At 43.6% G+C, this 27,301-nt stretch overlaps 1 protein-coding gene across 2 annotated transcripts; it reads right to left on the reverse strand.

The window, feature by feature from the left end:
• Positions 1-342: 342 nt before the first annotated feature.
• Positions 343-24,982, reverse strand: slc6a5 (solute carrier family 6 member 5; the record flags this gene model as incomplete). Of its 2 annotated transcripts, none has more annotated exon segments than XM_053425984.1 (10): positions 343-455; positions 606-730; positions 16,815-16,918; positions 17,761-17,895; positions 18,951-19,083; positions 19,799-19,949; positions 21,660-21,833; positions 21,966-22,097; positions 22,596-22,755; positions 24,393-24,982. In XM_053425984.1, coding segments are annotated over 10 exon segments (1,677 nt in total), but the record flags the coding sequence as incomplete, so codon positions are not given.
• Positions 24,983-27,301: the final 2,319 nt, after the last annotated feature.

Genomic DNA, 27,301 nt, shown 5'->3' on the forward strand with positions numbered 1-27,301 from the left:
GTTATGTTAACTGGGTCGATGTGTTTGGAGAATATAAAACTTCATCTACTTCACTTTGAGGAAAACAATATGTGGAAAACTCTTTACAGATGATTTGAGGAGTTCAAACAGACATTGATGATCCGTGTGAGGTCAGTTTACTCTGAACTACGACTTAAACAAACACAATCTGATCCATGGCGCTCCTGACATCCTCCAGTAGGAACACATGGTTAATAATGTTTTCACCAGTTTCCCAGTTAATAAAATCTGGATCTGATTTCCAGGAGTGTGTGTGTGATCATGTGAAGCCTGATTGAACTGAATTGGCCAGTTGGACCAGTGTGTTCCTCTGTGGTTTACCATTGTATCCAGGCCAAGAGTCAGCAGCATGAGGAAGAAGATGATCGCCCAAAACGGAGACAGGGGAAGTCGGGTCAGAGCCTCTGGATACACCACGAAGGCTATGCCTGGACCTGGAACACACACACACACACACAGACACACACACATGCATTTAAACAAAGGCCTAAATATATAATCCACACATTGTCTGCAGGTAAATGGATGAAACTTGCACCGGCCTCTCGCTGCTGCAGCTCTTCACTGCAGGTTTGGTGTCTCACCTTCGTCCGCCACCTTCTCTATCGGCACCTTCAACTCGTGAGCCATGAAACCAATGACTGAGAAGATGACAAACCCGGCAAATATACTGGTGGCACTGTTCGTGCACGTCACAATGATGGTGTCCCTGCAGGTGGAAAGAGAGAAAGACAGGCGACGATGATGAATGAGAAAATATATCTGCTATGGCTTTGTTTATATTATTCATTTGATCCAGGACGTCTCATTTGAACACAGATAAGAGATCTGACAGTTCCCTTTGAGGTTGAGGATAAAAACAGTAAATAAAAGGCTCTTAATAGTGTTTTATAATATTATTTTGTATTATTGTGTGTTCACGTACGGCTGCTGTTGTTGTTATCGGTGAGAAATTGTGTCTGTCTATTAATATCCTGCTGCTCTTTTGAGGGTATTTTGTATTTTTTTTTATCTCGGCCTAGTTTCCTATAAATAAACATAAAGTGACAGAGCACATTTTGTTTTTGTTCAGGCTTACAGGTCCTGAAATAATGTTCTAATCGGGTGTTTTGCAATAGAAAATACACTTGAGTCGTCTGATCTGATTTGATAATGAGGCTGGAAGTTAATCGTTAAATCAACAAAGACGTAATGAGACTTAAAACATGAGCTGCCACAAAGAAAAAATAAAGTACGATAATACTCTGTAATGTTATAATCCAAATTTATATTCATAGATTATGAGTTGGTCTCAAATCAGAGAAAATCTGATAAAACACCACTAAAAACTAGGGCTACGTTGTAGCACTTGCGGGCCCGAGCACCCGCACGTTGAAGCCTGTTGCGGTCGGTGGAGAGAGCGATCGATGACCAAGCGCACATCATCGATCGAGCATGCACTTCTCCACGTTGCATGCGTTTTGCGCTCTGCGGCAGTAGGTTTGCCAGTAGGTGGCGCCATCACTATTATTACACACAGACTTATAGATCTGTTCAAGTAGCCGCTCTGATGTAGCGTGAGCAGTTTCGTGTCAATTGGAAAATTTTACCACAATGTAATTTTCACACTGATCAGTAGGTGGCGCTATGACCCTGAACTAATGTTTATATATGGAGCTGTTCAGATCAGGATTGTGATCATAGGTCAGTAGTTTGGAGCCGGTTGGATAATGCAGAGTGGATTAACAAAGTACTTCCTGTTTCCTGGCGAATCAGTAGGTGGCGCTATGACACTGAGGAAATATTGACACATAGAGCTGTTCAGGCTTGGACTCTGACCATGTGACAGAAGTTTTGTAGTGATAGGACAATGCACAGTGGAGTTATGATAACATCGTGTCCTTTGGCGAAGGAAAATCCTTCGCCGCACATCAATGTTTACACGGTTTGAGGAAACGTCACAATTCTGACCATGATCTAATGACTTGACTGATCTGATTTGAGCTGTATATTGTAAATCAGCCAGGAGCAGTTCATCAAAGTATAAAACATGTCACTTCCTGTAGCCACCAGGGGGCGCTGTAATTTCAAGTCATAATTTCTGTGTAGATGTCATCAGGATGGCACCCTTGTCTTACATGTCTAGTTTGGACTCGATTGGACAATGTATGTCCGAGATACAGAACCTCGTGTTTTGATGGCGTTTAATCAAACTCAAGACGCCACGCCACGGTCACACGGTGTGACGAAAGGTCAATCTCTTAATCACTTTTTATCTCCATCTTGTTGTGATGGCACTGATCTTAATTTGAAGTTAATCTGATGAAAGCCCTGGGACAAGTGCATCAAGTAAAAATGTGGAATATGGAAAAAAAATGGCCACTTAATCCAAAATGGTGGCCTCCCTGTTTGGTCAAGCATACCTATCCAAGATATTTTTTTGTTTGTTATGAAACGACACATGTCCCGATAGATTTGTATAAATGTCGGCCATCGTAGTGCCGGGGTTGCCCTATAGGGGGCGCTGGTCAGTTTTTTTGCCACGCCCATTTCTTAAAACCATATGAATATCTTCAGGGGGGGGCTGTTGTTACACACATGTAGTTTGAGAGAGATAGAATCATGAACACTGAAGTTACAGCAATTTCGTGTTTCACGGCGAGTTGATGAACTTTAATGCCACGCCATTCATATGGCGTTTGACGAAAAGTCACGGTAATCTTATGTCTTCATTGTCAATGTCTTGGGACCCATTTGATACAGTTTGACATGGTTGAGGTCAGTGGATGAGGAGAAATTCATCCAAGTGTAAGACAAGCAAAAAACAAGACATTTCCTGTTGCCACCAGGGGGCGCTGCGGTTTTAAGTCATCATTTATGCATAGATGTCATCAGGCGGGGACTATTGTCTTACATGTCTAGTTTGGACTTGATTGGAACATGTATGTCCGAGATACAGATGCCCGTGTTTTGATGGCGTGTAACCAATTTTTAACGCCATGCCACGGTCACACGGTGTGATAAAAAAAAAATCCCTCAATCATTTTTTATCTCCATCTTGTTGTGATGACACTTATCTGAATTTGAAGTTGATCTGATGAAAGCCCTGGGACAAGTACGTAAAAGTAAAAATGTGGGATATTGCCAAAATGGCCACTAAAAGCAAAATGGCGGACTTCCTGTTGCGTTTTTCATAATGCTCCATGAGACTTTTTTTCATGACTGGTCACGATACACCTATATCCAGATTTTGATGAAAATCCGTTATGTGGAAACCTAGGGGCTGGTTCCAGGGGGCGCTGTAGAGCCATTTTGCCACGCCCAATTCCAATTACTCCAGAATACTAAAATATCCGCAGACCTTGAATTTCCTGCAAAGTTTCATAACTTTTTGAGCATGTCTAGACCCTGAAAAAGCCCCCCAAAGGGAAATAATAATAATAATAATAATAATAAAAATCCTTACAGATTCAATAGGGCCTCTCACCATTCGGTGCTCGGGCCCTAATAAATAAAAATCCTTACAGATTCAATAGGGCCTCTCACCATTCGGTGCTCGGGCCCTAACTAGGGCTACGTTGTAGCACTTGCGGGCCCGAGCACCCGCACGTTGAAGCCTGTTGCGGTCGGTGGAGAGAGCGATCGATGACCAAGCGCACATCATCGATCGAGCATGCACTTCTCCACGTTGCATGCGTTTTGCGCTCTGCGGCAGTAGGTTTGCCAGTAGGTGGCGCCATCACTATTATTACGCACAGACATATATATCTGTTCATGTAGGCGCTCTGATGTAGCGTGAGCAATTTTGTGTCAATTGGACAATGTTAACACAACTTAATTTTCACACTGATCAGTAGGTGGCGCTATGACCCTGAACTAATATTTATATGTGGAGCTGTTCAGATCAGTATTGTGATCATAGGTCAGTAGTTTGGAGCCGGTTGGATAATGCAGAGTGGATTAACAAAGTACTTCCTGTTTCCTGGCGAATCAGTAGGTGGCGCTATGACACTGAGGAAATATTGACACATAGAGCTGTTCAGGCTTGTACTCTTATCATGTGACAGAAGTTTGGTAGTGATAGGACAATGCACAGTGGAATTATGAAAACATCGTGTCCTTTGGCGAAGGATGATCCTTCGCCAAACATCAATGTTTACATGGTTTGAGGAAATGTCACAATTCTGACCTTGATTCAATGACTTGACTGAGCTCATTTGAGCTGTATATCTTAAAGCAGCCAGGAGCAGTTCATCAAAGTATAAAACATGTCACTTCCTGTAGCCACCAGGGGGCGCTGTAATTTCAAGTCATAATTTCTGTGTAGATGTCATCAGGATGGCACCCTTGTCTTACATGTCTAGTTTGGACTCGATTGGACAATGTATGTCCGAGATACAGAACCTCGTGTTTTGATGGCGTTTAATCAAACTCAAGACGCCACGCCACGGTCACACGGTGTGACGAAAGGTCAATCTCTTAATCACTTTTTATCTCCATCTTGTTGTGATGGCACTGATCTTAATTTGAAGTTAATCTGATGAAAGCCCTGGGACAAGTGCATCAAGTAAAAATGTGGAATATGGAAAAAAAATGGCCACTTAATCCAAAATGGCGGCCTCCCTGTTTGGTCAAGCATACCTATCCAAGATATTTTTTTGTTTGTTATGAAACGACACATGTCCCGATAGATTTGTATAAATGTCGGCCATCGTAGTGCCGGGGTTGCCCTATAGGGGGCGCTGGTCAGTTTTTTTGCCACGCCCATTTCTTAAAACCATATGAATATCTTCAGGGGGGGGCTGTTGTTACACACATGTAGTTTGAGAGAGATAGAATCATGAACACTGAAGTTACAGCAATTTCGTATTTCACGGCGAGTTGATGAACTTTAATGCCACGCCATTCATATGGCGTTTGACGAAAAGTCACGGTAATCTTATGTCTTCATTGTCAATGTCTTGGGACCCATTTGATACAGTTTGACATGGTTGAGGTCAGTGGATGAGGAGAAATTCATCCAAGTGTAAGACAAGCAAAAAACAAGACATTTCCTGTTGCCACCAGGGGGCGCTGCGGTTTTAAGTCATCATTTATGCATAGATGTCATCAGGCGGGGACTATTGTCTTACATGTCTAGTTTGGACTTGATTGGAACATGTATGTCCGAGATACAGATGCCCGTGTTTTGATGGCGTGTAACCAATTTTTAACGCCATGCCACGGTCACACGGTGTGATAAAAAAAAAATCCCTCAATCATTTTTTATCTCCATCTTGTTGTGATGACACTTATCTGAATTTGAAGTTGATCTGATGAAAGCCCTGGGACAAGTACGTAAAAGTAAAAATGTGGGATATTGCCAAAATGGCCACTAAAAGCAAAATGGCGGACTTCCTGTTGCGTTTTTCATAATGCTCCATGAGACTTTTTTTCATGACTGGTCACGATACACCTATATCCAGATTTTGATGAAAATCCGTTATGTGGAAACCTAGGGGCTGGTTCCAGGGGGCGCTGTAGAGCCATTTTGCCACGCCCAATTCCAATTACTCCAGAATACTAAAATATCCGCAGACCTTGAATTTCCTGCAAAGTTTCATAACTTTTTGAGCATGTCTAGACCCTGAAAAAGCCCCCCAAAGGGAAATAATAATAATAATAATAACTAGGGCTACGTTGTAGCACTTGCGGGCCCGAGCACCCGCACGTTGAAGCCTGTTGCGGTCGGTGGAGAGAGCGATCGATGACCAAGCGCACATCATCGATCGAGCCTTCACTTCTCCACGTTGCATGCGTTTTGCGCTCTGCGGCAGTAGGTTTGCCAGTAGGTGGCGCCATCACTATTATTACACACAGACTTATAGATCTGTTCAAGTAGCCGCTCTGATGTAACGTGAGCAGTTTCGTGTCAATTGGAAAATTTTACCACAATGTAATTTTCACACTGATCAGTAGGTGGCGCTATGACCGTGAACTAATGTTTATATATGGAGCTGTTCAGATCAGGATTGTGATCATAGGTCAGAAGTTTGGAGCCGGTTGGATAAGGCAGTGTGGATTAACAAAGTACTTCCTGTTTCATGGATAATCAGTAGGTGGCGCTATGACACTGAGGAAATATTGACACATAGAGCTGTTCAGGCTTGTACTCTTATCATGTGACAGAAGTTTGGTAGTGATAGGACAATGCACAGTGGACTTATGAAAACATCGTGTCCTTTGGCGAAGGATGATCCTTCGCCGCACATCAATGTTTACACGGTTTGAGGAAACGTCACAATTCTGACCATGATCTAATGACTTGACTGATCTGATTTGAGCTGTATATTGTAAATCAGCCAGGAGCAGTTCATCAAAGTATAAAACATGTCACTTCCTGTAGCCACCAGGGGGCGCTGTAATTTCAAGTCATAATTTCTTGGTAGATGTCATCAGGATGGCACCCTTGTCTTACATGTCTAGTTTGGACTCGATTGGACAATGTATGTCCGAGATACAGAACCTCGTGTTTTGATGGCGTTTAATCAAACTCAAGACGCCACGCCACGGTCACACGGTGTGACGAAAGGTCAATCTCTTAATCACTTTTTATCTCCATCTTGTTGTGATGGCACTGATCTTAATTTGAAGTTAATCTGATGAAAGCCCTGGGACAAGTGCATCAAGTAAAAATGTGGAATATGGAAAAAAAATGGCCACTTAATCCAAAATGGCGGCCTCCCTGTTTGGTCAAGCATACCTATCCAAGATATTTTTTTGTTTGTTATGAAACGACACATGTCCCGATAGATTTGTATAAATGTCGGCCATCGTAGTGCCGGGGTTGCCCTATAGGGGGCGCTGGTCAGTTTTTTTGCCACGCCCATTTCTTAAAACCATATGAATATCTTCAGGGGGGGGCTGTTGTTACACACATGTAGTTTGAGAGAGATAGAATCATGAACACTGAAGTTACAGCAATTTCGTGTTTCACGGCGAGTTGATGAACTTTAATGCCACGCCATTCATATGGCGTTTGACGAAAAGTCACGGTAATCTTATGTCTTCATTGTCAATGTCTTGGGACCCATTTGATACAGTTTGACATGGTTGAGGTCAGTGGATGAGGAGAAAATCATCCAAGTGTAAGACAAGCAAAAAACAAGACATTTCCTGTTGCCACCAGGGGGCGCTGCGGTTGTAAGTCATCATTTATGCATAGATGTCATCAGGCGGGGACTATTGTCTTACATGTCTAGTTTGGACTTGATTGGAACATGTATGTCCGAGATACAGATGCCCGTGTTTTGATGGCGTGTAACCAATTTTTAACGCCATGCCACGGTCACACGGTGTGATAAAAAAAAAATCCCTCAATCAATTTTTATCTCCATCTTGTTGTGATGACACTCATCTGAATTTGAAGTTGATCTGATGAAAGCCCTGGGACAAGTACGTAAAAGTAAAAATGTGGGATATTGCCAAAATGGCCACTAAAAGCAAAATGGCGGACTTCCTGTTGCGTTTTTCATAATGCTCCATGAGACTTTTTTTCATGACTGGTCACGATACACCTATATCCAGATTTTGATGAAAATCCGTTATGTGGAAACCTAGGGGCTGGTTCCAGGGGGCGCTGTAGAGCCATTTTGCCACGCCCAATTCCAATTACTCCAGAATACTAAAATATCCGCAGACCTTGAATTTCCTGCAAAGTTTCATAACTTTTTGAGCATGTCTAGACCCTGAAAAAGCCCCCCAAAGGGAAATAATAATAATAATAATAATAAAAATCCTTACAGATTCAATAGGGCCTCTCACCATTCGGTGCTCGGGCCCTAACTAGGGCTACGTTGTAGCACTTGCGGGCCCGAGCACCCGCACGTTGAAGCCTGTTGCGGTGGGTGGAGAGAGCGATCGATGACCAAGCGCACATCATCGATCGAGCATGCACTTCTCCACAATAAATGCGTTTTGCGCTCTGCGGCAGTAGGATTGCCAGTAGGTGGCGCCATCACTATTATTACTCACAGACATCTATTTATCTGTTCATGTAGGCGCTCTGATGTAGCGTGAGCAATTTTGTGTCAATCGGACAATGTTAACACAACTTAATATTCACACTGATCAGTAGGTGGCGCTATGACCCTGAACTAATATTTATATGTGGAGCTGTTCAGATTAGTATTGTGATCATAGGTCAGTAGTTTGGAGCCGGTTGGATAATGCAGAGTGGATTAACAAAGTACTTCCTGTTTCCTGGCGAATCAGTAGGTGGCGCTATGACACTGAGGAAATATTGACACATAGAGCTGTTCAGGCTTGTACTCTTATCATGTGACAGAAGTTTGGTAGTGATAGGACAATGCACAGTGGACTTATGAAAACATCGTGTCCTTTGGCGAAGGATGATCCTTCGCCAAACATCAATGTTTACATGGTTTGAGGAAATGTCACAATTCTGACCTTGATTCAATGACTTGACTGAGCTCATTTGAGCTGTATATCTTAAAGCAGCCAGGAGCAGTTCATCAAAGTATAAAACATGTCACTTCCTGTAGCCACCAGGGGGCGCTGTAATTTCAAGTCATAATTTCTGTGTAGATGTCATCAGGATGGCACCCTTGTCTTACATGTCTAGTTTGGACTCGATTGGACAATGTATGTCCGAGATACAGAACCTCGTGTTTTGATGGCGTTTAATCAAACTCAAGACGCCACGCCACGGTCACACGGTGTGACGAAAGGTCAATCTCTTAATCACTTTTTATCTCCATCTTGTTGTGATGGCACTGATCTTAATTTGAAGTTAATCTGATGAAAGCCCTGGGACAAGTGCATCAAGTAAAAATGTGGAATATGGAAAAAAAATGGCCACTTAATCCAAAATGGCGGCCTCCCTGTTTGGTCAAGCATACCTATCCAAGATATTTTTTTGTTTGTTATGAAACGACACATGTCCCGATAGATTTGTATAAATTTCGGCCATCGTAGTGCCGGGGTTGCCCTATAGGGGGCGCTGGTCAGTTTTTTTGCCACGCCCATTTCTTAAAACCATATGAATATCTTCAGGGGGGGGCTGTTGTTACACACATGTAGTTTGAGAGAGATAGAATCATGAACACTGAAGTTACAGCAATTTCGTGTTTCACGGCGAGTTGATGAACTTTAATGCCACGCCATTCATATGGCGTTTGACGAAAAGTCACGGTAATCTTATGTCTTCATTGTCAATGTCTTGGGACCCATTTGATACAGTTTGACATGGTTGAGGTCAGTGGATGAGGAGAAATTCATCCAAGTGTAAGACAAGCAAAAAACAAGACATTTCCTGTTGCCACCAGGGGGCGCTGCGGTTTTAAGTCATCATTTATGCATAGATGTCATCAGGCGGGGACTATTGTCTTACATGTCTAGTTTGGACTTGATTGGAACATGTATGTCCGAGATACAGATGCCCGTGTTTTGATGGCGTGTAACCAATTTTTAACGCCATGCCACGGTCACACGGTGTGATAAAAAAAAAATCCCTCAATCATTTTTTATCTCCATCTTGTTGTGATGACACTCATCTGAATTTGAAGTTGATCTGATGAAAGCCCTGGGACAAGTACGTAAAAGTAAAAATGTGGGATATTGCCAAAATGGCCACTAAAAGCAAAATGGCGGACTTCCTGTTGCATTTTTCATAATGCTCCAATAGACTTTTTTCTATGATTAGTCACGTTACACCAGTGTCTAGATTTTGGGGAAAATCGCTTATGTGGAAACCTAGGGGCTGGTTCCAGGGGGCGCTGTTGAGCCATTTTGCCACGCCCAATTCAAATTACTCCAGAATACTAAATTGTCCGCAGACCTTGAATTTCCTGCAAAGTTTCACAACTTTTTGAGCATGTCTAGACCCTGAAAAAGCCCCCCGAAGGGAAATAATAATAATAACTAGGGCTACGTTGTAGCACTTGCGGGCCCGAGCACCCGCACGTTGAAGCCTGTTGCGGTCGGTGGAGAGAGCGATCGATGACCAAGCGCAAATCATCGAACGAGCATGCACTTCTCCACGTTGCATGCGTTTTGCGCTCTGCGGCAGTAGGTTTGCCAGTAGGTGGCGCCATCACTATTATTACGCACAGACATATAGATCTGTTCATGTAGGCGCTCTTATGTAGCGTGAGCAATTTTGTGTCAATTGGACAATGTTAACACAACTTAATTTTCACACTGATCAGTAGGTGGCGCTATGACCCTGAACTAATGTTTATATATGGAGCTGTTCAGATCAGGATTGTGATCATAGGTCAGAAGTTTGGAGCCGGTTGGATAAGGCAGAGTCGATTAACAAAGTACTTCCTGTTTCCTGGCGAATCAGTAGGTGGCGCTATGACACTGAGGAAATATTGACACATAGAGCTGTTCAGGCTTGGACTCTGACCATGTGACAGAAGTTTTGTAGTGATAGGACAATGCACAGTGGAGTTATGATAACATCGTGTCCTTTGGCGAAGGAAAATCCTTCGCCGCACATCAATGTTTACACGGTTTGAGGAAACGTCACAATTCTGACCATGATCTAATGACTTGACTGATCTGATTTGAGCTGTATATTGTAAATCAGCCAGGAGCAGTTCATCAAAGTATAAAACATGTCACTTCCTGTAGCCACCAGGGGGCGCTGTAATTTCAAGTCATAATTTCTGTGTAGATGTCATCAGGATGGCACCCTTGTCTTACATGTCTAGTTTGGACTCGATTGGACAATGTATGTCCGAGATACAGAACCTCGTGTTTTGATGGCGTTTAATCAAACTCAAGACGCCACGCCACGGTCACACGGTGTGACGAAAGGTCAATCTCTTAATCACTTTTTATCTCCATCTTGTTGTGATGGCACTGATCTTAATTTGAAGTTAATCTGATGAAAGCCCTGGGACAAGTGCATCAAGTAAAAATGTGGAATATGGAAAAAAAATGGCCACTTAATCCAAAATGGCGGCCTCCCTGTTTGGTCAAGCATACCTATCCAAGATATTTTTTTGTTTGTTATGAAACGACACATGTCCCGATAGATTTGTATAAATGTCGGCCATCGTAGTGCCGGGGTTGCCCTATAGGGGGCGCTGGTCAGTTTTTTTGCCACGCCCATTTCTTAAAACCATATGAATATCTTCAGGGGGTGGCTGTTGTTACACACATGTAGTTTGAGAGAGATAGAATCATGAACACTGAAGTTACAGCAATTTCGTGTTTCACGGCGAGTTGATGAACTTTAATGCAACGCCATTCATATGGCGTTTGACGAAAAGTCACGGTAATCTTATGTCTTCATTGTCAATGTCTTGGGACCCATTTGATACAGTTTGACATGGTTGAGGTCAGTGGATGAGGAGAAATTCATCCAAGTGTAAGACAAGCAAAAAACAAGACATTTCCTGTTGCCACCAGGGGGCGCTGCGGTTTTAAGTCATCATTTATGCATAGATGTCATCAGGCGGGGACTATTGTCTTACATGTCTAGTTTGGACTTGATTGGAACATGTATGTCCGAGATACAGATGCCCGTGTTTTGATGGCGTGTAACCAATTTTTAACGCCATGCCACGGTCACACGGTGTGATAAAAAAAAAATCCCTCAATCATTTTTTATCTCCATCTTGTTGTGATGACACTCATCTGAATTTGAAGTTGATCTGATGAAAGCCCTGGGACAAGTACGTAAAAGTAAAAATGTGGGATATTGCCAAAATGGCCACTAAAAGCAAAATGGCGGACTTCCTGTTGCGTTTTTCATAATGCTCCATGAGACTTTTTTTCATGACTGGTCACGATACACCTATATCCAGATTTTGATGAAAATCCGTTATGTGGAAACCTAGGGGCTGGTTCCAGGGGGCGCTGTAGAGCCATTTTGCCACGCCCAATTCCAATTACTCCAGAATACTAAAATATCCGCAGACCTTGAATTTCCTGCAAAGTTTCATAACTTTTTGAGCATGTCTAGACCCTCAAAAAGCCCCCCAAAGGGAAATAATAATAATAATAATAATAATAATAATAATAATAATAATAATAATAATAATAATAAAAATCCTTACAGATTCAATAGGGCCTCTCACCATTCGGTGCTCGGGCCCTAACTAGGGCTACGTTGTAGCACTTGCGGGCCCGAGCACCCGCACGTTGAAGCCTGTTGCGGTCGGTGGAGAGAGCGATCGATGACCAAGCGCACATCATCGATCGAGCATGCACTTCTCCACAATAAATGCGTTTTGCGCTCTGCGCCAGTAGGATTGCCAGTAGGTGGCGCCATCACTATTATTACGCACAGACATTTATTTATCTGTTCATGTAGGCGCTCTGATGTAGCGTGAGCAATTTTGTGTCAATCGGACAATGTTAACACAACTTAATATTCACACTGATCAGTAGGTGGCGCTATGACCCTAAACTAATATTTATATGTGGAGCTGTTCAGATTAGTATTGTGATCATAGGTCAGTAGTTTGGAGCCGGTTGGATAATGCAGAGTGGATTAACAAAGTACTTCCTGTTTCCTGGCGAATCAGTAGGTGGCGCTATGACACTGAGGAAATATTGACACATAGAGCTGTTCAGGCTTGTACTCTTATCATGTGACAGAAGTTTGGTAGTGATAGGACAATGCACAGTGGACTTATGAAAACATCGTGTCCTTTGGCGAAGGATGATCCTTCGCCAAACATCAATGTTTACATGGTTTGAGGAAATGTCACAATTCTGACCTTGATTCAATGACTTGACTGAGCTCATTTGAGCTGTATATCTTAAAGCAGCCAGGAGCAGTTCATCAAAGTATAAAACATGTCACTTCCTGTAGCCACCAGGGGGCGCTGTAATTTCAAGTCATAATTTCTGTGTAGATGTCATCAGGATGGTACCCTTGTCTTACATGTCTAGTTTGGACTCGATTGGACAATGTATGTCCGAGATACAGAACCTCGTGTTTTGATGGCGTTTAATCAAACTCAAGACGCCACGCCACGGTCACACGGTGTGACGAAAGGTCAATCTCTTAATCACTTTTTATCTCCATCTTGTTGTGATGGCACTGATCTTAATTTGAAGTTAATCTGATGAAAGCCCTGGGACAAGTGCATCAAGTAAAAATGTGGAATATGGAAAAAAAATGGCCACTTAATCCAAAATGGCGGCCTCCCTGTTTGGTCAAGCATACCTATCCAAGATATTTTTTTGTTTGTTATGAAACGACACATGTCCCGATAGATTTGTATAAATGTCGGCCATCGTAGTGCCGGGGTTGCCCTATAGGGGGCGCTAGTCAGTTTTTTTGCCACGCCCATTTCTTAAAACCATATGAATATCTTCAGGGGGGGGCTGTTGTTACACACATGTAGTTTGAGAGAGATAGAATCATGAACACTGAAGTTACAGCAATTTCGTGTTTCACGGCGAGTTGATGAACTTTAATGCCACGCCATTCATATGGCGTTTGACGAAAAGGCACAGTTATCTTATGCCTTCATTATCAATGTCTTTAGACCCATTTGGTACAGTTTGACATGGTTGAGGTCAGTGGATGAGGAGGAATTCATCCAAGTGTAAGACAAGCAAAAAACAAGACATTTCCTGTTGCCACCAGGGGGCGCTGCGGTTTTAAGTCATCATTTATGCATAGATGTCATCAGGCGGGGACTATTGTCTTACATGTCTAGTTTGGACTTGATTGGAACATGTATGTCCGAGATACAGATGCCCGTGTTTTGATGGCGTGTAACCAATTTTTAACGCCATGCCACGGTCACACGGTGTGATAAAAAAAAAATCCCTCAATCACTTTTTATCTCCATCTTGTTGTGATGACACTCATCTGAATTTGAAGTTGATCTGATGAAAGCCCTGGGACAAGTACGTAAAAGTAAAAATGTGGGATATTGCCAAAATGGCCACTAAAAGCAAAATGGCGGACTTCCTGTTGCGTTTTTCATAATGCTCCATGAGACTTTTTTTCATGACTGGTCACGATACACCTATATCCAGATTTTGATGAAAATCCGTTATGTGGAAACCTAGGGGCTGGTTCCAGGGGGCGCTGTAGAGCCATTTTGCCACGCCCAATTCCAATTACTCCAGAATACTAAAATATCCGCAGACCTTGAATTTCCTGCAAAGTTTCATAACTTTTTGAGCATGTCTAGACCCTGAAAAAGCCCCCCAAAGGGAAATAATAATAATAATAATAATAATAATAATAATAATAAAAATCCTTACAGATTCAATAGGGCCTCTCACCATTCGGTGCTCGGGCCCTAACTAGGGCTACGTTGTAGCACTTGCGGGCCCGAGCACCCGCACGTTGAAGCCTGTTGCGGTCGGTGGAGAGAGCGATCGATGACCAAGCGCACATCATCGATCGAGCATGCACTTCTCCACGTTAAATGCGTTTTGCGCTCTGCGGCAGTAGGTTTGCCAGTAGGTGGCGCCATCACTATTATTACGCACAGACATATATATCTGTTCATGTAGGCGCTCTGATGTAGCGTGAGCAATTTTGTGTCAATTGGACAATGTTAACACAACTTAATTTTCACACTGATCAGTAGGTGGCGCTATGACCCTGAACTAATATTTATATGTGGAGCTGTTCAGAATAGTATTGTGATCATAGGTCAGTAGTTTGGAGCCGGTTGGATAATGCAGAGTGGATTAACAAAGTACTTCCTGTTTCCTGGCGAATCAGTAGGTGGCGCTATGACACTGAGGAAATATTGACACATAGAGCTGTTCAGGCTTGGACTCTGACCATGTGACAGAAGTTTTGTAGTGATAGGACAATGCACAGTGGAGTTATGATAACATCGTGTCCTTTGGCGAAGGAAAATCCTTCGCCGCACATCAATGTTTACACGGTTTGAGGAAACGTCACAATTCTGACCATGATCTAATGACTTGACTGAGCTGATTTGAGCTGTATATTGTAAATCAGCCAGGAGCAGTTCATCAAAGTATAAAACATGTCACTTCCTGTAGCCACCAGGGGGCGCTGTAATTTCAAGTCATAATTTCTGTGTAGATGTCATCAGGATGGCACCCTTGTCTTACATGTCTAGTTTGGACTCGATTGGACAATGTATGTCCGAGATACAGAACCTCGTGTTTTGATGGCGTTTAATCAAACTCAAGACGCCACGCCACGGTCACACGGTGTGACGAAAGGTCAATCTCTTAATCACTTTTTATCTCCATCTTGTTGTGATGGCACTGATCTTAATTTGAAGTTAATCTGATGAAAGCCCTGGGACAAGTGCATCAAGTAAAAATGTGGAATATGGAAAAAAAATGGCCACTTAATCCAAAATGGCGGCCTCCCTGTTTGGTCAAGCATACCTATCCAAGATATTTTTTTGTTTGTTATGAAACGACACATGTCCCGATAGATTTGTATAAATGTCGGCCATCGTAGTGCCGGGGTTGCCCTATAGGGGGCGCTGGTCAGTTTTTTTGCCACGCCCATTTCTTAAAACCATATGAATATCTTCAGGGGGGGGCTGTTGTTACACACATGTAGTTTGAGAGAGATAGAATCATGAACACTGAAGTTACAGCAATTTCGTGTTTCACGGCGAGTTGATGAACTTTAATGCCACGCCATTCATATGGCGTTTGACGAAAAGTCACGGTAATCTTATGTCTTCATTGTCAATGTCTTGGGACCCATTTGATACAGTTTGACATGGTTGAGGTCAGTGGATGAGGAGAAATTCATCCAAGTGTAAGACAAGCAAAAAACAAGACATTTCCTGTTGCCACCAGGGGGCGCTGCGGTTTTAAGTCATCATTTATGCATAGATGTCATCAGGCGGGGACTATTGTCTTACTTGTCTAGTTTGGACTTGATTGGAACATGTATGTCCGAGATACAGATGCCCGTGTTTTGATGGCGTGTAACCAATTTTTAACGCCATGCCACGGTCACACGGTGTGATAAAAAAAAAATCCCTCAATCATTTTTTATCTCCATCTTGTTGTGATGACACTCATCTGAATTTGAAGTTGATCTGATGAAAGCCCTGGGACAAGTACGTAAAAGTAAAAATGTGGGATATTGCCAAAATGGCCACTAAAAGCAAAATGGCGGACTTCCTGTTGCGTTTTTCATAATGCTCCATGAGACTTTTTTTCATGACTGGTCACGATACACCTATATCCAGATTTTGATGAAAATCCGTTATGTGGAAACCTAGGGGCTGGTTCCAGGGGGCGCTGTAGAGCCATTTTGCCACGCCCAATTCCAATTACTCCAGAATACTAAAATATCCGCAGACCTTGAATTTCCTGCAAAGTTTCATAACTTTTTGAGCATGTCTAGACCCTGAAAAAGCCCCCCAAAGGGAAATAATAATAATAATAATAATAATAATAATAATAATAATAATAATAATAATAATAAAAATCCTTACAGATTCAATAGGGCCTCTCACCATTCGGTGCTCGGGCCCTAATAATAATAATAAAAATCCTTACAGATTCAATAGGGCCTCTCACCATTCGGTGCTCGGGCCCTAATAATAAAAATCCTTACAGATTCAATAGGGCCTCTCACCATTCGGTGCTCGGGCCCTAATAATAAAACTCTTTCCAATCTGAAAACAGTAATAAATCACTGTATTAAAAATGGAAATCTTTCGTGTCCTTGTGTTAAATCTGGTTTAAACTGTGGCTGTAACATCGGTGAGAGAAAATAAAGAAACACTGAAGAGCAATGTTTATTATTCACAGATTCGTGTGTGTCCACAGTGAGGATCTGAATCAGAAGCATGCTCTACCTGCTGTGTGTTTACCTGTAGCAGTTGTTGTGGAACTTGTTGTAGGAGGAGAGAGTGATGAGGCCTCCCCAGGCGGCCGACAGGGAGAAGAAGATCTGAGTGGCAGCGTCTTTCCACACCTGAGAGAGGAGGGAGAGGAGGGAGAGGAGGGAGAGGAGGGAGAGGAGGGAGAGGAGGAAGAGGAGGGAGAGGAGGAAGAGAAGGGAGAGGAGGGACAGGAGGTAGAGGAGGAAGAGGAGGGAGACGAGGGAGAGGAGGAAGAGGAGGGAGAGGAGGAAGAGGAGGAAGAGGAGGAAGAGGAGTGAGAGGAGGAAGAGGAGGGAGAGGAGGAAGAGAAGGGAGAGGAGGGACAGGCGGTAGAGGAGGAAGAGGAGGGAGACGAGGGAGAGGAGGAAGAGGAGGAAGAGGAGGGAGAGGAGGAAGAGGAGGGAGAGGCGGAAGAGGAGGGAGAGGAGGAAGAGGAGGGAGAGGCGGAAGAGGAGGGAGAGGAGGGAGAGGAGGGAGAGGAGGAAGAGGAGGGAGAGGAGGGACAGGAGGTAGAGGAGGGAGAGGAGGGAGAGGAGGGACAGGAGGTAGAGGAGGGAGAGGCGGAAGAGGAGGGAGAGGAGGGAGAGGAGGGACAGGAGGTAGAGGAGGGAGAGGAGGGAGACGAGGGAGAGGAGGGAGACGAGGGAGAGGAGGAAGAGGAGGAAGAGGAGGAAGAGGAGGAAGAGGAGGGAGAGGAGGAAGAGGAGGGAGAGGAGGAAGAGAAGGGACAGGAGGGACAGGAGGTAGAGGAGGAAGAGGAGGGAGAGGAGGGACAGGAGGGACAGGAGGTAGAGGAGGGAGAGGCGGAAGAGGAGGGAGAGGAGGAAGAGGAGGGAGAGGAGGGAGAGGAGAGAGAGAGCTGCAGGTAACGAGCAGGAAACAAACAGCAGAGACCTCTGTGGGGGTTTGTGAATATGAAGAATCATCACGTCACCTTGGCGTCCATCAGCTTCTCCCACTTGGGGGTGATGAAGTAGAGGATACCGTCCCCTGCTCCGGGGAGAGTCACTCCTCTGATGAGCAGGATGACCAGAACCACATAGGGAAACGTGGCGGTGAAATAAACCACCTGAGCAAGAGAGGGGAGGAGAGAGAGGGAAGTTAGAGAGAGGGAGGAGGAAAAGGAGATGATGATTGAAGAGAAACATGAGGAATCAGGGGGTGACACAAAAAAAGGAATATGTGTATTCATTACTGTCAATGTTTTTGTTTATTTTAGAGGATAATTCTACTTATACCTGTTATTCACCATTTCTACGTCATATATATTAATATAACATTTCTTAGTACAGGGTCCATCTGAATTTATTAACTACAAGAAATAGTCAAATATTCCAGTGTCACTCTCTTAATAATTATCTCTTCCTGGTTTGATGAACATAATTCAACATTACCACTGAGACCTGAGAGTCAGTTTGTCTCAGGTGTGTTGCACGTCATCACTTCAGCCAGCAGAGGGCAGCATGACACCGGAATATCATCTTTCTCCTGGATGGATTCACTTCCACGAAAAAGAAACTTTCTAAATCTTGACTTCTATTAACATGAGCATCTCCAGAATGTCAGTTTCTGAATTACTTTTCAAATTTTCAGTGAAGAGAGAATAAAATGATATTTTCTGTACAGCATGTGTCCGGTGGTTTATCTTGAGAAACTCTGTGTTGTTTGTTCAGAAGCAAAGAACCCGGTTTATATTTTTAGTGTTTAAATAGATGCACAAAAACATCGAGTTAAATATGACGTTAAAATGTAAGAATCGTCTGTTTTCGCTTCATTTTCATTTACACTGTGACTATAAGTTGTGTTTTCATTGTTATAATGAGAATTTAGGTTTTTACAGTGAAAACATTCATGATCTAAGACTTTTTTCCCACTGGTTTCATATAAACAAAAACATTTCAGATTGTATTTGTTCGTTTAACTTGAATCTGAATCAGAAAACAACCATCATCTTGAATTGTCTGTGAGTTTGATTTAAACACGAGTTGTTCCCTCACTGAGGAGCAGAGCTTCTCATGGTTCATCACTAGGTGGCACTGTGATCATGTTTGTTGAGTTTCTGTGTTTGTGGGGACTTTGTGTCTGCCGAGTTGTTGTGTTTGCCGAGTTGTTGTGTTGCGTTACCTTCCCTGATGACTTGATTCCTTTGGCTAAAGAGGCGTAGACGATGAGCCAGGCCAGGCAGAGACATCCTGCCAGAGGCCAGCGGATGTCTCCTGGGAATTCAATCCCTTTAGAGATGTGCAACACATTGTACCTGCAGGCGTCAGACGGCAAAACTCAGAACTACTCACACAATACACAGGAAACCATTTATGTGTATTATTGAATGTGAATCACACACTTTGTAATATGATTTATATGTGATTGCAATTTCTTTTCTAATTCTTCTTGAATCTACTGCAGAGATTCTGTCGTTAAATAAAAAACACTGAAACTTATTTGTACTATGTTACATAAACAGGTTGCATGTTTGTTTTTGTGTAGGAGTTGTTGTATTTGTCATTTTCACTTGAACTTAACAGCAAAACTTTTACACTAATTTCCGGCAAAACAGATTTAATGAAACGTGACTTTGTGTGTGTGTGTGTGTGTGTGTGTGTGTGTGTGTGTGTGTGTGTGTGTGTGTGTGTGTGTGTGTGTGTGTGTGTGTGTGTGTATTAAATTAATGATGTTTTGGCTCTTTTCTGGACCAAAAAATGAATCTGTGAAACTCCAATAGCAGCCCTGAACATTTTAAAACAGTAAATCCTATGATCTAGAAAATAGAATTATACTAAAACCTTTGCCACAGCCAGTTGACATTGATTTGAAGGAGCTACAGAGCCAAACATCTGTCAGAGAGGTAATTATATCAGATTTAACATTAACTCAGAAAATTGAATCTGTGAAACTGCAAAGATCCACTTGTTTTTTTTTTAATTCTCCTTCCAGCTCCTGCTGCTCCTCCATCAGCCCGAGGCCTCACTCACTTGAAGTACTCCTCACTGGGGCTGACGTCGGTCTTGTTAGCGTCCACTGTCATGTTCAACAGCTTGGTCAGGTTTCCCACAGTGTTAGCGGACAGACAGAAGGAGGAGTTCCTGATGGACGACATGTTTCTGTCCCGCAGGATGCACGAGTCTGTTCCGATCAGAAAGCAGCACACGTCAGGAAGAGAGAGAGAGCGACGTGGACGTGGAGCTGTGGGACTCGGTTTAACGTCCACTCAGCGTCTCACTCCCAGAGCAAAGTGAGCAGATGAATGTGGTTTGTGGAAATGAGGAGTGACGCGAGGCTGCTGCAGCTCCGGGTGCAGAGGGAACCTGCACAGTGTTATTACACTCAGGCTTTTTCTTTTTGTTCTTGCACAACCAGATGTGCAAAAGCAAAAATGAGGCACAGAGATTGTTTTGCTTTTTACTGCACAAATCGGGTACAGTGTGTTTTGTGTGTTGGACATTTGTTGAGCTGTGCTTTGAATACATAGCAGATGCAATTAATTAATGTCAATTCTACATTTAAGACAAAATACTGACAATTAAACATTAACAATAATGCAAGACAGAGGTTTCTGCAGCTGAACAAGGTGGAAAAACATCTACAACTTATAAGACAATTCCTCAAAACAAGCAAACCAAATTACCACAAAGATAAAGTTTTTTTTTTTTTATATAATTGCAATATTACATGATGCACAAAATATATATTTACTGGGCCTGTGCTTTGAAATACAAAGTGATTCAGGAAAAGAATAGAATAGAATGTGAAATATTTCATATTATCATTACTTACTTCCACTTAAGTTTATTATTATTACTTAACTTACTTCTTTATTTCCATTTCTAATTATTTCTATTAGACACTAATTCTACATTACTCCGTATACACAGTATATTTCTAATATTTGACCTATAATACACTTTATACTTTCTTCTTTACTTTCACTAATATGTTTACACTAAATACTCTATCGTTTAAGTCACTCTACTTTATTATATACTGCTATACTGTGATACTGGAGCAAGCTGGCACAAAGGAAAGTCTTATCTTTTATCTTAATAGAATAGAATGGGAAATAATAGATTTATATTGTGTTTTATTCACTATACTCCGTTATATATTATGATACTGTAATCTTAGAGTATTATTTTTGGGATTAAGTCGTATAGAATCGAATAGAATGTGTCTTCACTACATCTGCAGAACATGTGGATTATCCACAGAGGTGCAGTTCGTGTGGCCGCCTGCAGGGGTCGGTCTCGGGCTCACTGCAGCACTGCAGCAGCTCTGTACAGTAAATTTGTCAAGCAAGCAGTTTTTATGCTGAATTCACAGAAACGCTTCTGGCAAATTTGACGTTAAACGAGCGGAAATTTCGATATTTCCTCGACGCAGATCGACACAGAATCAACTCCCGAGTATTTCCCTCTCGATAAAGACGGGATTTGATCTCATTACGGTAATTTCACAGTGATTCACGTTTCCCCTGCAGATTTAAAGGATAAAAATAAACAAAACCCCTGCTGCAATCTGCTAAAAACAAGGATCCAAAAAAGATATATATCAAATGTTTGTTTCTGTTTGATCTGTGGCTCTGGGGCCTTGATGACACGTGACAGGTCCACGTCATTAACATGGAGCAGGGAGGTGGAGAGGTGTTTTTTTTTGGGGGGGGGGGGGGGGGGGGGGGGGGATTGAAAAGTGTTGGAGAACAAACTGCGCAGAGATCACAGGTCAGGATTCATTATACTGCAGGACACCTCCGCTGACGCATTGCGCATTGTGAGGAGAGGTGTGTGTGTCTGTGAGTGTGAGTGTGTGTGAGTGTGAGTGTGTGTGTGTGTGTCTCACCTAACAGCAGCATGTCTTTGTCCTTACAATCCACCGTGTTCCACTCATTCCTACAGTGAGCCCATGGCAGTGAGCCCTTCAACGAAGCGAACAGGTAGTACAGTGTCCAGCACATTATAATATTATAGTATATGGCTATCAAGACAGATATTATCAACATGGCAATCCCGCAACCTAAAATAAATAAATGAGACGAAATATATAAATTACTCTTAAGGAAAAGTAGAGAACTCGTGAGAAAGAAGATTTATAAAATATATAAGAAAGTGTTTTCTTATGTTTTTTGTTTACGCTGTGGCAGTTTACCTTGTAGGGCCGGAACGCACTTCCACACGGACACGGGGCCCTGGCTGGCAAACTGGCCCAGGGACACCTCCAGTAAAAAGATTGGGATCCCGGCGATGAGCAACATGGTCAGGTAGGGGATGAGGAAAGCTCCTGCAGGGAGAGGGGGGGTCAGACTACAGGGACAGGTCTTATACTGACTGTGAGATACATTAAATAAAAACAAAAAAAAGATGGGAATTTATTAAAAAGACATGCATGTAGCCCGCACACGTCCCATCTGCTGACAGCACGGACCATTACACTGATTAATGGGTAGAAAATGCCCAGTTATCTGTAACTGGCTGCGAGCACAGATGACCTGACATCATCATAATAATAAAATAATAATAATAATAATAATACATCTTTTTATAGACATTTTTTCTTGGCCGTCTCTAATTTTTTTATTAAAATAATCTGATTTCTAGAGTGACATTATATTGTTAGAATTTCATTTTTTTTGCCTGGTTAAAGGTACATGAGGAAAACAACAATAAAAAGCTATTTAAATCTTGAATTTAATGGGATTTTAAAAGTATTTTTTCTTTTTTTCTTTTCTTTCTTTTTATTATTATTTGTATTATTTTACTTTTTTCTGTATTTTCTTACCTCCACCGTTTTGAAAGGCGAGGTAAGGGAACCTCCACACGTTCCCCAGTCCCACCGCATACCCAACCATGGACAGAATAAAATCCATTTTATTGGTCCAGTTTCCTCTGGCCTTATTCTCATCTCCACCATCATCGTCATCCTCGTCGCCATCGACAGCCTGAATGAGGTGGAGGGAGAAGAACATCCATTCATACACCCCAAAGAAAACTGAAACCAAAAAGTTTCATGACAAGAAACTCCAAACTCGATCATCATATAAATAACAGGCCAATAAAAAAAAATAACCCTTCAGTCAACAGCCACCAACAGAAAGCTCCTGAACACGAACACGTGACAAGAGGGAGTTTGGCGCTGCAGTTATGCGGCTCGTTAATTATTACTGGATTTCTCCTTCAGGATAATTCAGCTTAATAAACACTTTTTATTTGTTCTATTTTAAACAGCAGCAGATTTTCATTGATAAGCCTGATTCTTTACAGCTCCGTTAATGCCACAGACAGATTTATCACATGCGAAGATTAAACATAAATAAAAACTTCTTGCCAATGACTCAATAATAACATATATATATATATATATATATATATATATATATATATATATATATATATATATATATATATATAATAAAAGTGGAAAACAACAGATAAATGCTTAATTTCAGCTGCACCGCAGGATCTGAGTGGACTCACAAAAAAAAAGACTTCAGATAAATACACAGCACCGTGCATGGGAATGTGTGTGTGTGTGTGTTGGATGTGTGTGTGTGTGTGTGTGTGTGAGGGGGGTGCCCTCGTGGGAGTTGCACACAATCCGCAGTCTCGTGCAGCATCCCGAATGCAGCCGGAGAACCCCTGAGCTTCTGGGCCAAAGACCATGTGCGTGAGCCGGGAACCGGGATGCGACTCAACCCGGTTTCATCTCACAGCTTTAATGTTGTAAATATAAATAAACGAAAATATATAAACCAATATCGAATAAAGAGACATTTCTTGAGGCTGCGTAATAAAAGAAAAAAAAAGCGCATATAGATTTGATTCATTCTGATCGGATCATTCATCGCTTCATCCTAACGACGCCTCGGTTCTTCTTCTCCAGATGTTCCGCTGACACCAGCGGGTTTGAAAGTTCCGCTGTGAGGCTGCAGCAGATTGGTGCAGAGGCATCAGGACAAAGAGGCTGCGCAGCGCGGGGACGCCACAAAGACCAGGTCCACCCACAGACCTGCTCATCCCCACACCACACGAACCAGCACCAGTCTGTGGAGCGCAGACATCAGTTCTATCTGGTTTTTATCGATTAGTTTATTCATTTAACAGTTTGCGCGTAAAGGGTAATAAACCTCTTGTCATGTTGATTTGTGGAAACTTCAATTTCACTGTATTATTGAATCACAGGCCGCAGTATTTCCACATTACACAGCTGCATCTTCTTTCTACACATCCATTTATGATTGATTTACGTTACGGCCTCGTAATGATCGCTGGTTTTTACGCATAAATCGAAACTCCACGCGTTCAACATTTTACGCACAGATCCTCCTCGGTGGAAACCTGAAGCGCCACGCGTCACGGATCAGCATCACAAGCGGGATTGTCCTCCGTCACCTCATCACACATCAGCCCGCACCTCTGCATGGCGGTGGAGGAGCTCCCGGGGGCGCGCACCAGCCTCTCATTCATTCATGCTTTCTTATCAGCGACACTCGTACACAACACACGTGCACCGCTCCCGCGCCAGCAGCTCCCCGGTACAGACACGGTTCAGTTAGGGCTGACTTACCCCCGCCACGGCGCCGGGCTGAACAGACGTGTTCCCATCTGTCCCCAGGATGATGGTGGTCTGGCTCATGGCCGTCCAGGTGCCCGCGGTGTTGTTCTGCTCCGCGGTGGCCCGCAGCGGGTCGCCGCACTGGGCGGACCCCCCGCGGGCCGAACCGGCGGAATCCTCCCTGAAGGCCGAGTTGTCGGGTCCGGGCACGGCCGGCGGGGTGTTTTTAAACGTCCCATACGCTTTATTGCTGTCCGCGTCTCCCGGTTTATTTTCCGTGGGACAAAAAGTTTTGCTCTCGTTGTTCGGAGGCTGAGGCGCCGGGTGGTGGTGCGGGGTCGGCGGCGCGCACGCAGCAGTGTTGTCCGGTTTGTTTGTTGTAAGTCCCGCAGCTCCGTCGGGCTGCTGCGCCGGGATGTAGCCGCTGGCCGGTTGTTTGGCCATGTCTCTCTGGTCTGACAAATCCTGGAACATGGAGGAGACAGATCAGCACAGACAGAACAACAGAACCCGTGGAGCCAGGAGGCTGCTGCCGCTCATCTCCGCTGCGGGAATCAAAATGCTCAATTCTGCAACGTTTTTCTGCAGCATGTCCCGACTCTGGCTGCTCTATAGTTTCGGCTCACAATCTACCGGTGTACGCGTGTGTGTGTGCGGGCGTGTGCGAGCATGCATGTGTGCTTTGCAGGGGAGGAGGAGGGGAGGGGGAGAGCGGGAGAGCGGGAGGGGGGTGTCGCTGTGCTTCTCCAGTTCTCGCTTTCTGCAAGATTCTTTAATTTTACGCCCCATTTCCCCCTCATGTCATTCAGCCACACACATCCACTGGTTTTTATGGGCAATAGACAAGCTGCTGCGGGTCTCTCGGTGGCTCGGCTCTCCCCGGCAGGCATGCGAGATCACCGGCGTCCCAGCAGCGAGCGGACCCGGGGCGGAGGAATTACAAATGACTCGCTGAGATTGAGCTCGGAGGAGGCGGGAAAGACCCCGGGAATAGCCTCCAGATTCTAAAAATGGAAAGTGGGGTTATTTGAGAAAAAAAGCGGGGGTGGGGGGGAATTTCCTCCTGATTGATTAACGCTCAGTTCTGTTGTTAATTAGCGGGGAAATAAGTAGACTCGGTTAAATAGCACCTGGGTGTAATTGGCTCCTGGTTACAGAGAAAATGGATAAATAAGGAAAAGAGGTTCGATGGAGGAGAGTAAACTTCTTCCTCTATTTGAAGTTGCAAAGACACAGATGACACATTTCTATAAAAGCAGACACAGGTTTGATTTCTGACCGAAAGAAAGTGAGAAAAGTTTTTTTTAAATGTGAAGCCAGTTGCATTTCAGCACCACGGACAGCGACACTGCCCCGAACGCAGCGAAAGAAAAAAAAAAAAAAAAAAAAAGTGCCAAATCAGCAAGAAACAAAGTGAGAAAACAAGTTCATAAAAGAGATGAAACGTGAAGAAAAGTGTGTCCGGACACTCACCATGTTCCGTGTCTTCTCCAAAGCTCTCCTGGCAGAGTGGGAACCGCTGTGGAAAAGACGAGGGGAGGACTGGGAGCTGCTCGTGCCTGTGGCCGCGCAAACAGCCAAGTGCAAAGCTTTTCTATAGGTCCGTGGGAAAGAGTTTGCGTCAGTGCGGAGCAAGGTGCCCTTCGCGTGACATTTTCTTGATAATAGGAGTTTGATAAATCATTGGCCTTGGATTCGGATTTTTAAAGGGACAACCGGAGCCAAGACGACAGAGAGAGGGGGGGTTGTTGGGGGGCGCGGTTGTGCGTGCGTGGATTTGTGTGCGTTCCGGTTACGCAAGATGCCTGCGTGAGCGCTGGACGGCTGATTAATACACTTGTCTCCAGGGATGTGTAGGGTGCTCACACACACTGACACACACACACACATACGGACACACGAGCGCATCCCACGACACGCAGGATGAAGACTCCCAGGTTCAGGCTCTTATCGACAGGATGCAACGAGCAGCAGCTCAGTGCACGTGGGTCTAAATAACATCTGCACTGTGCTGAGTCGTGTTTCTCTGCTACAGTCACTGTTACAGTAGCCACTCTATGAGAAGGAGGCAATTGGTGCAAATCTTAGGCCTGGAAATACAGAAACTTGCCTCTACGTGTGTATTTTAAGTTGTTATATATCAAAAAGGAGGTTGACATTTTTATAAATATGATCATAAACACAAATACATGTGACTAAGTACGTGAAAAATCCACTATCAGTCATTTTAACAAGTAAAATCGAGGGTTAAAGATCATGTGCTAAAAATGGTCTGAACTATATATAGTGTTTTCACTTGGCTTGTTTTACGCACGGCGGCGAGCTCCAGGATCTATAGGTTACGCTCCTCCGTGCGTCATCGACACGAGCAATGATCAAGTTGGGCAAATAAAAAAATAAAAAAATAAAGTAGGCGAGGTCTTTGAGCAGCTTCTCATTTGGTTCTTACGCAAGAAGGGAGGAAGGGAGGAAGGGAGGAGGCCGCTTTTCCCGAAACCACGTGTGTCAGGATGGAACCGGAGCCAAGAGCCAACCGCTGGAGCCCCGGACTCAAAGCAGTGACAGCGCAGGGTGTAAAAAAGAAAAGGTGACACACGCTGTAGATTCTGAAACACTGCATTGCGTATATGAACCAGAGGCCAAGTCTCCAGTCCCATCAGATCCCGACCAGGCGAGTCGCGTGGGGGGGGGGGGGGGGGGGGGGGGGGGGGTGGGGTCCCAAAACAGAGACCCTTCGTTCAATTGAGGAGAAACTGGTTGATTTGATTTTTTTATCGTTGAACAAATCTTTAGGGCCTCGATGCGGTGGATCATCACAGTAAGAGCTGCAGGAGACACACAACACACACACACAGACACACACACACACACACACACATGCACATACATAAACACACACTTGGCTGATACAGGGGAAATAAATTGGTTTCGTG

Source organism: Pleuronectes platessa, chromosome 1 (assembly GCF_947347685.1).
Source record: "Pleuronectes platessa chromosome 1, fPlePla1.1, whole genome shotgun sequence".
NCBI classification, from domain to species: Eukaryota; Metazoa; Chordata; class Actinopteri; order Pleuronectiformes; family Pleuronectidae; genus Pleuronectes; species Pleuronectes platessa.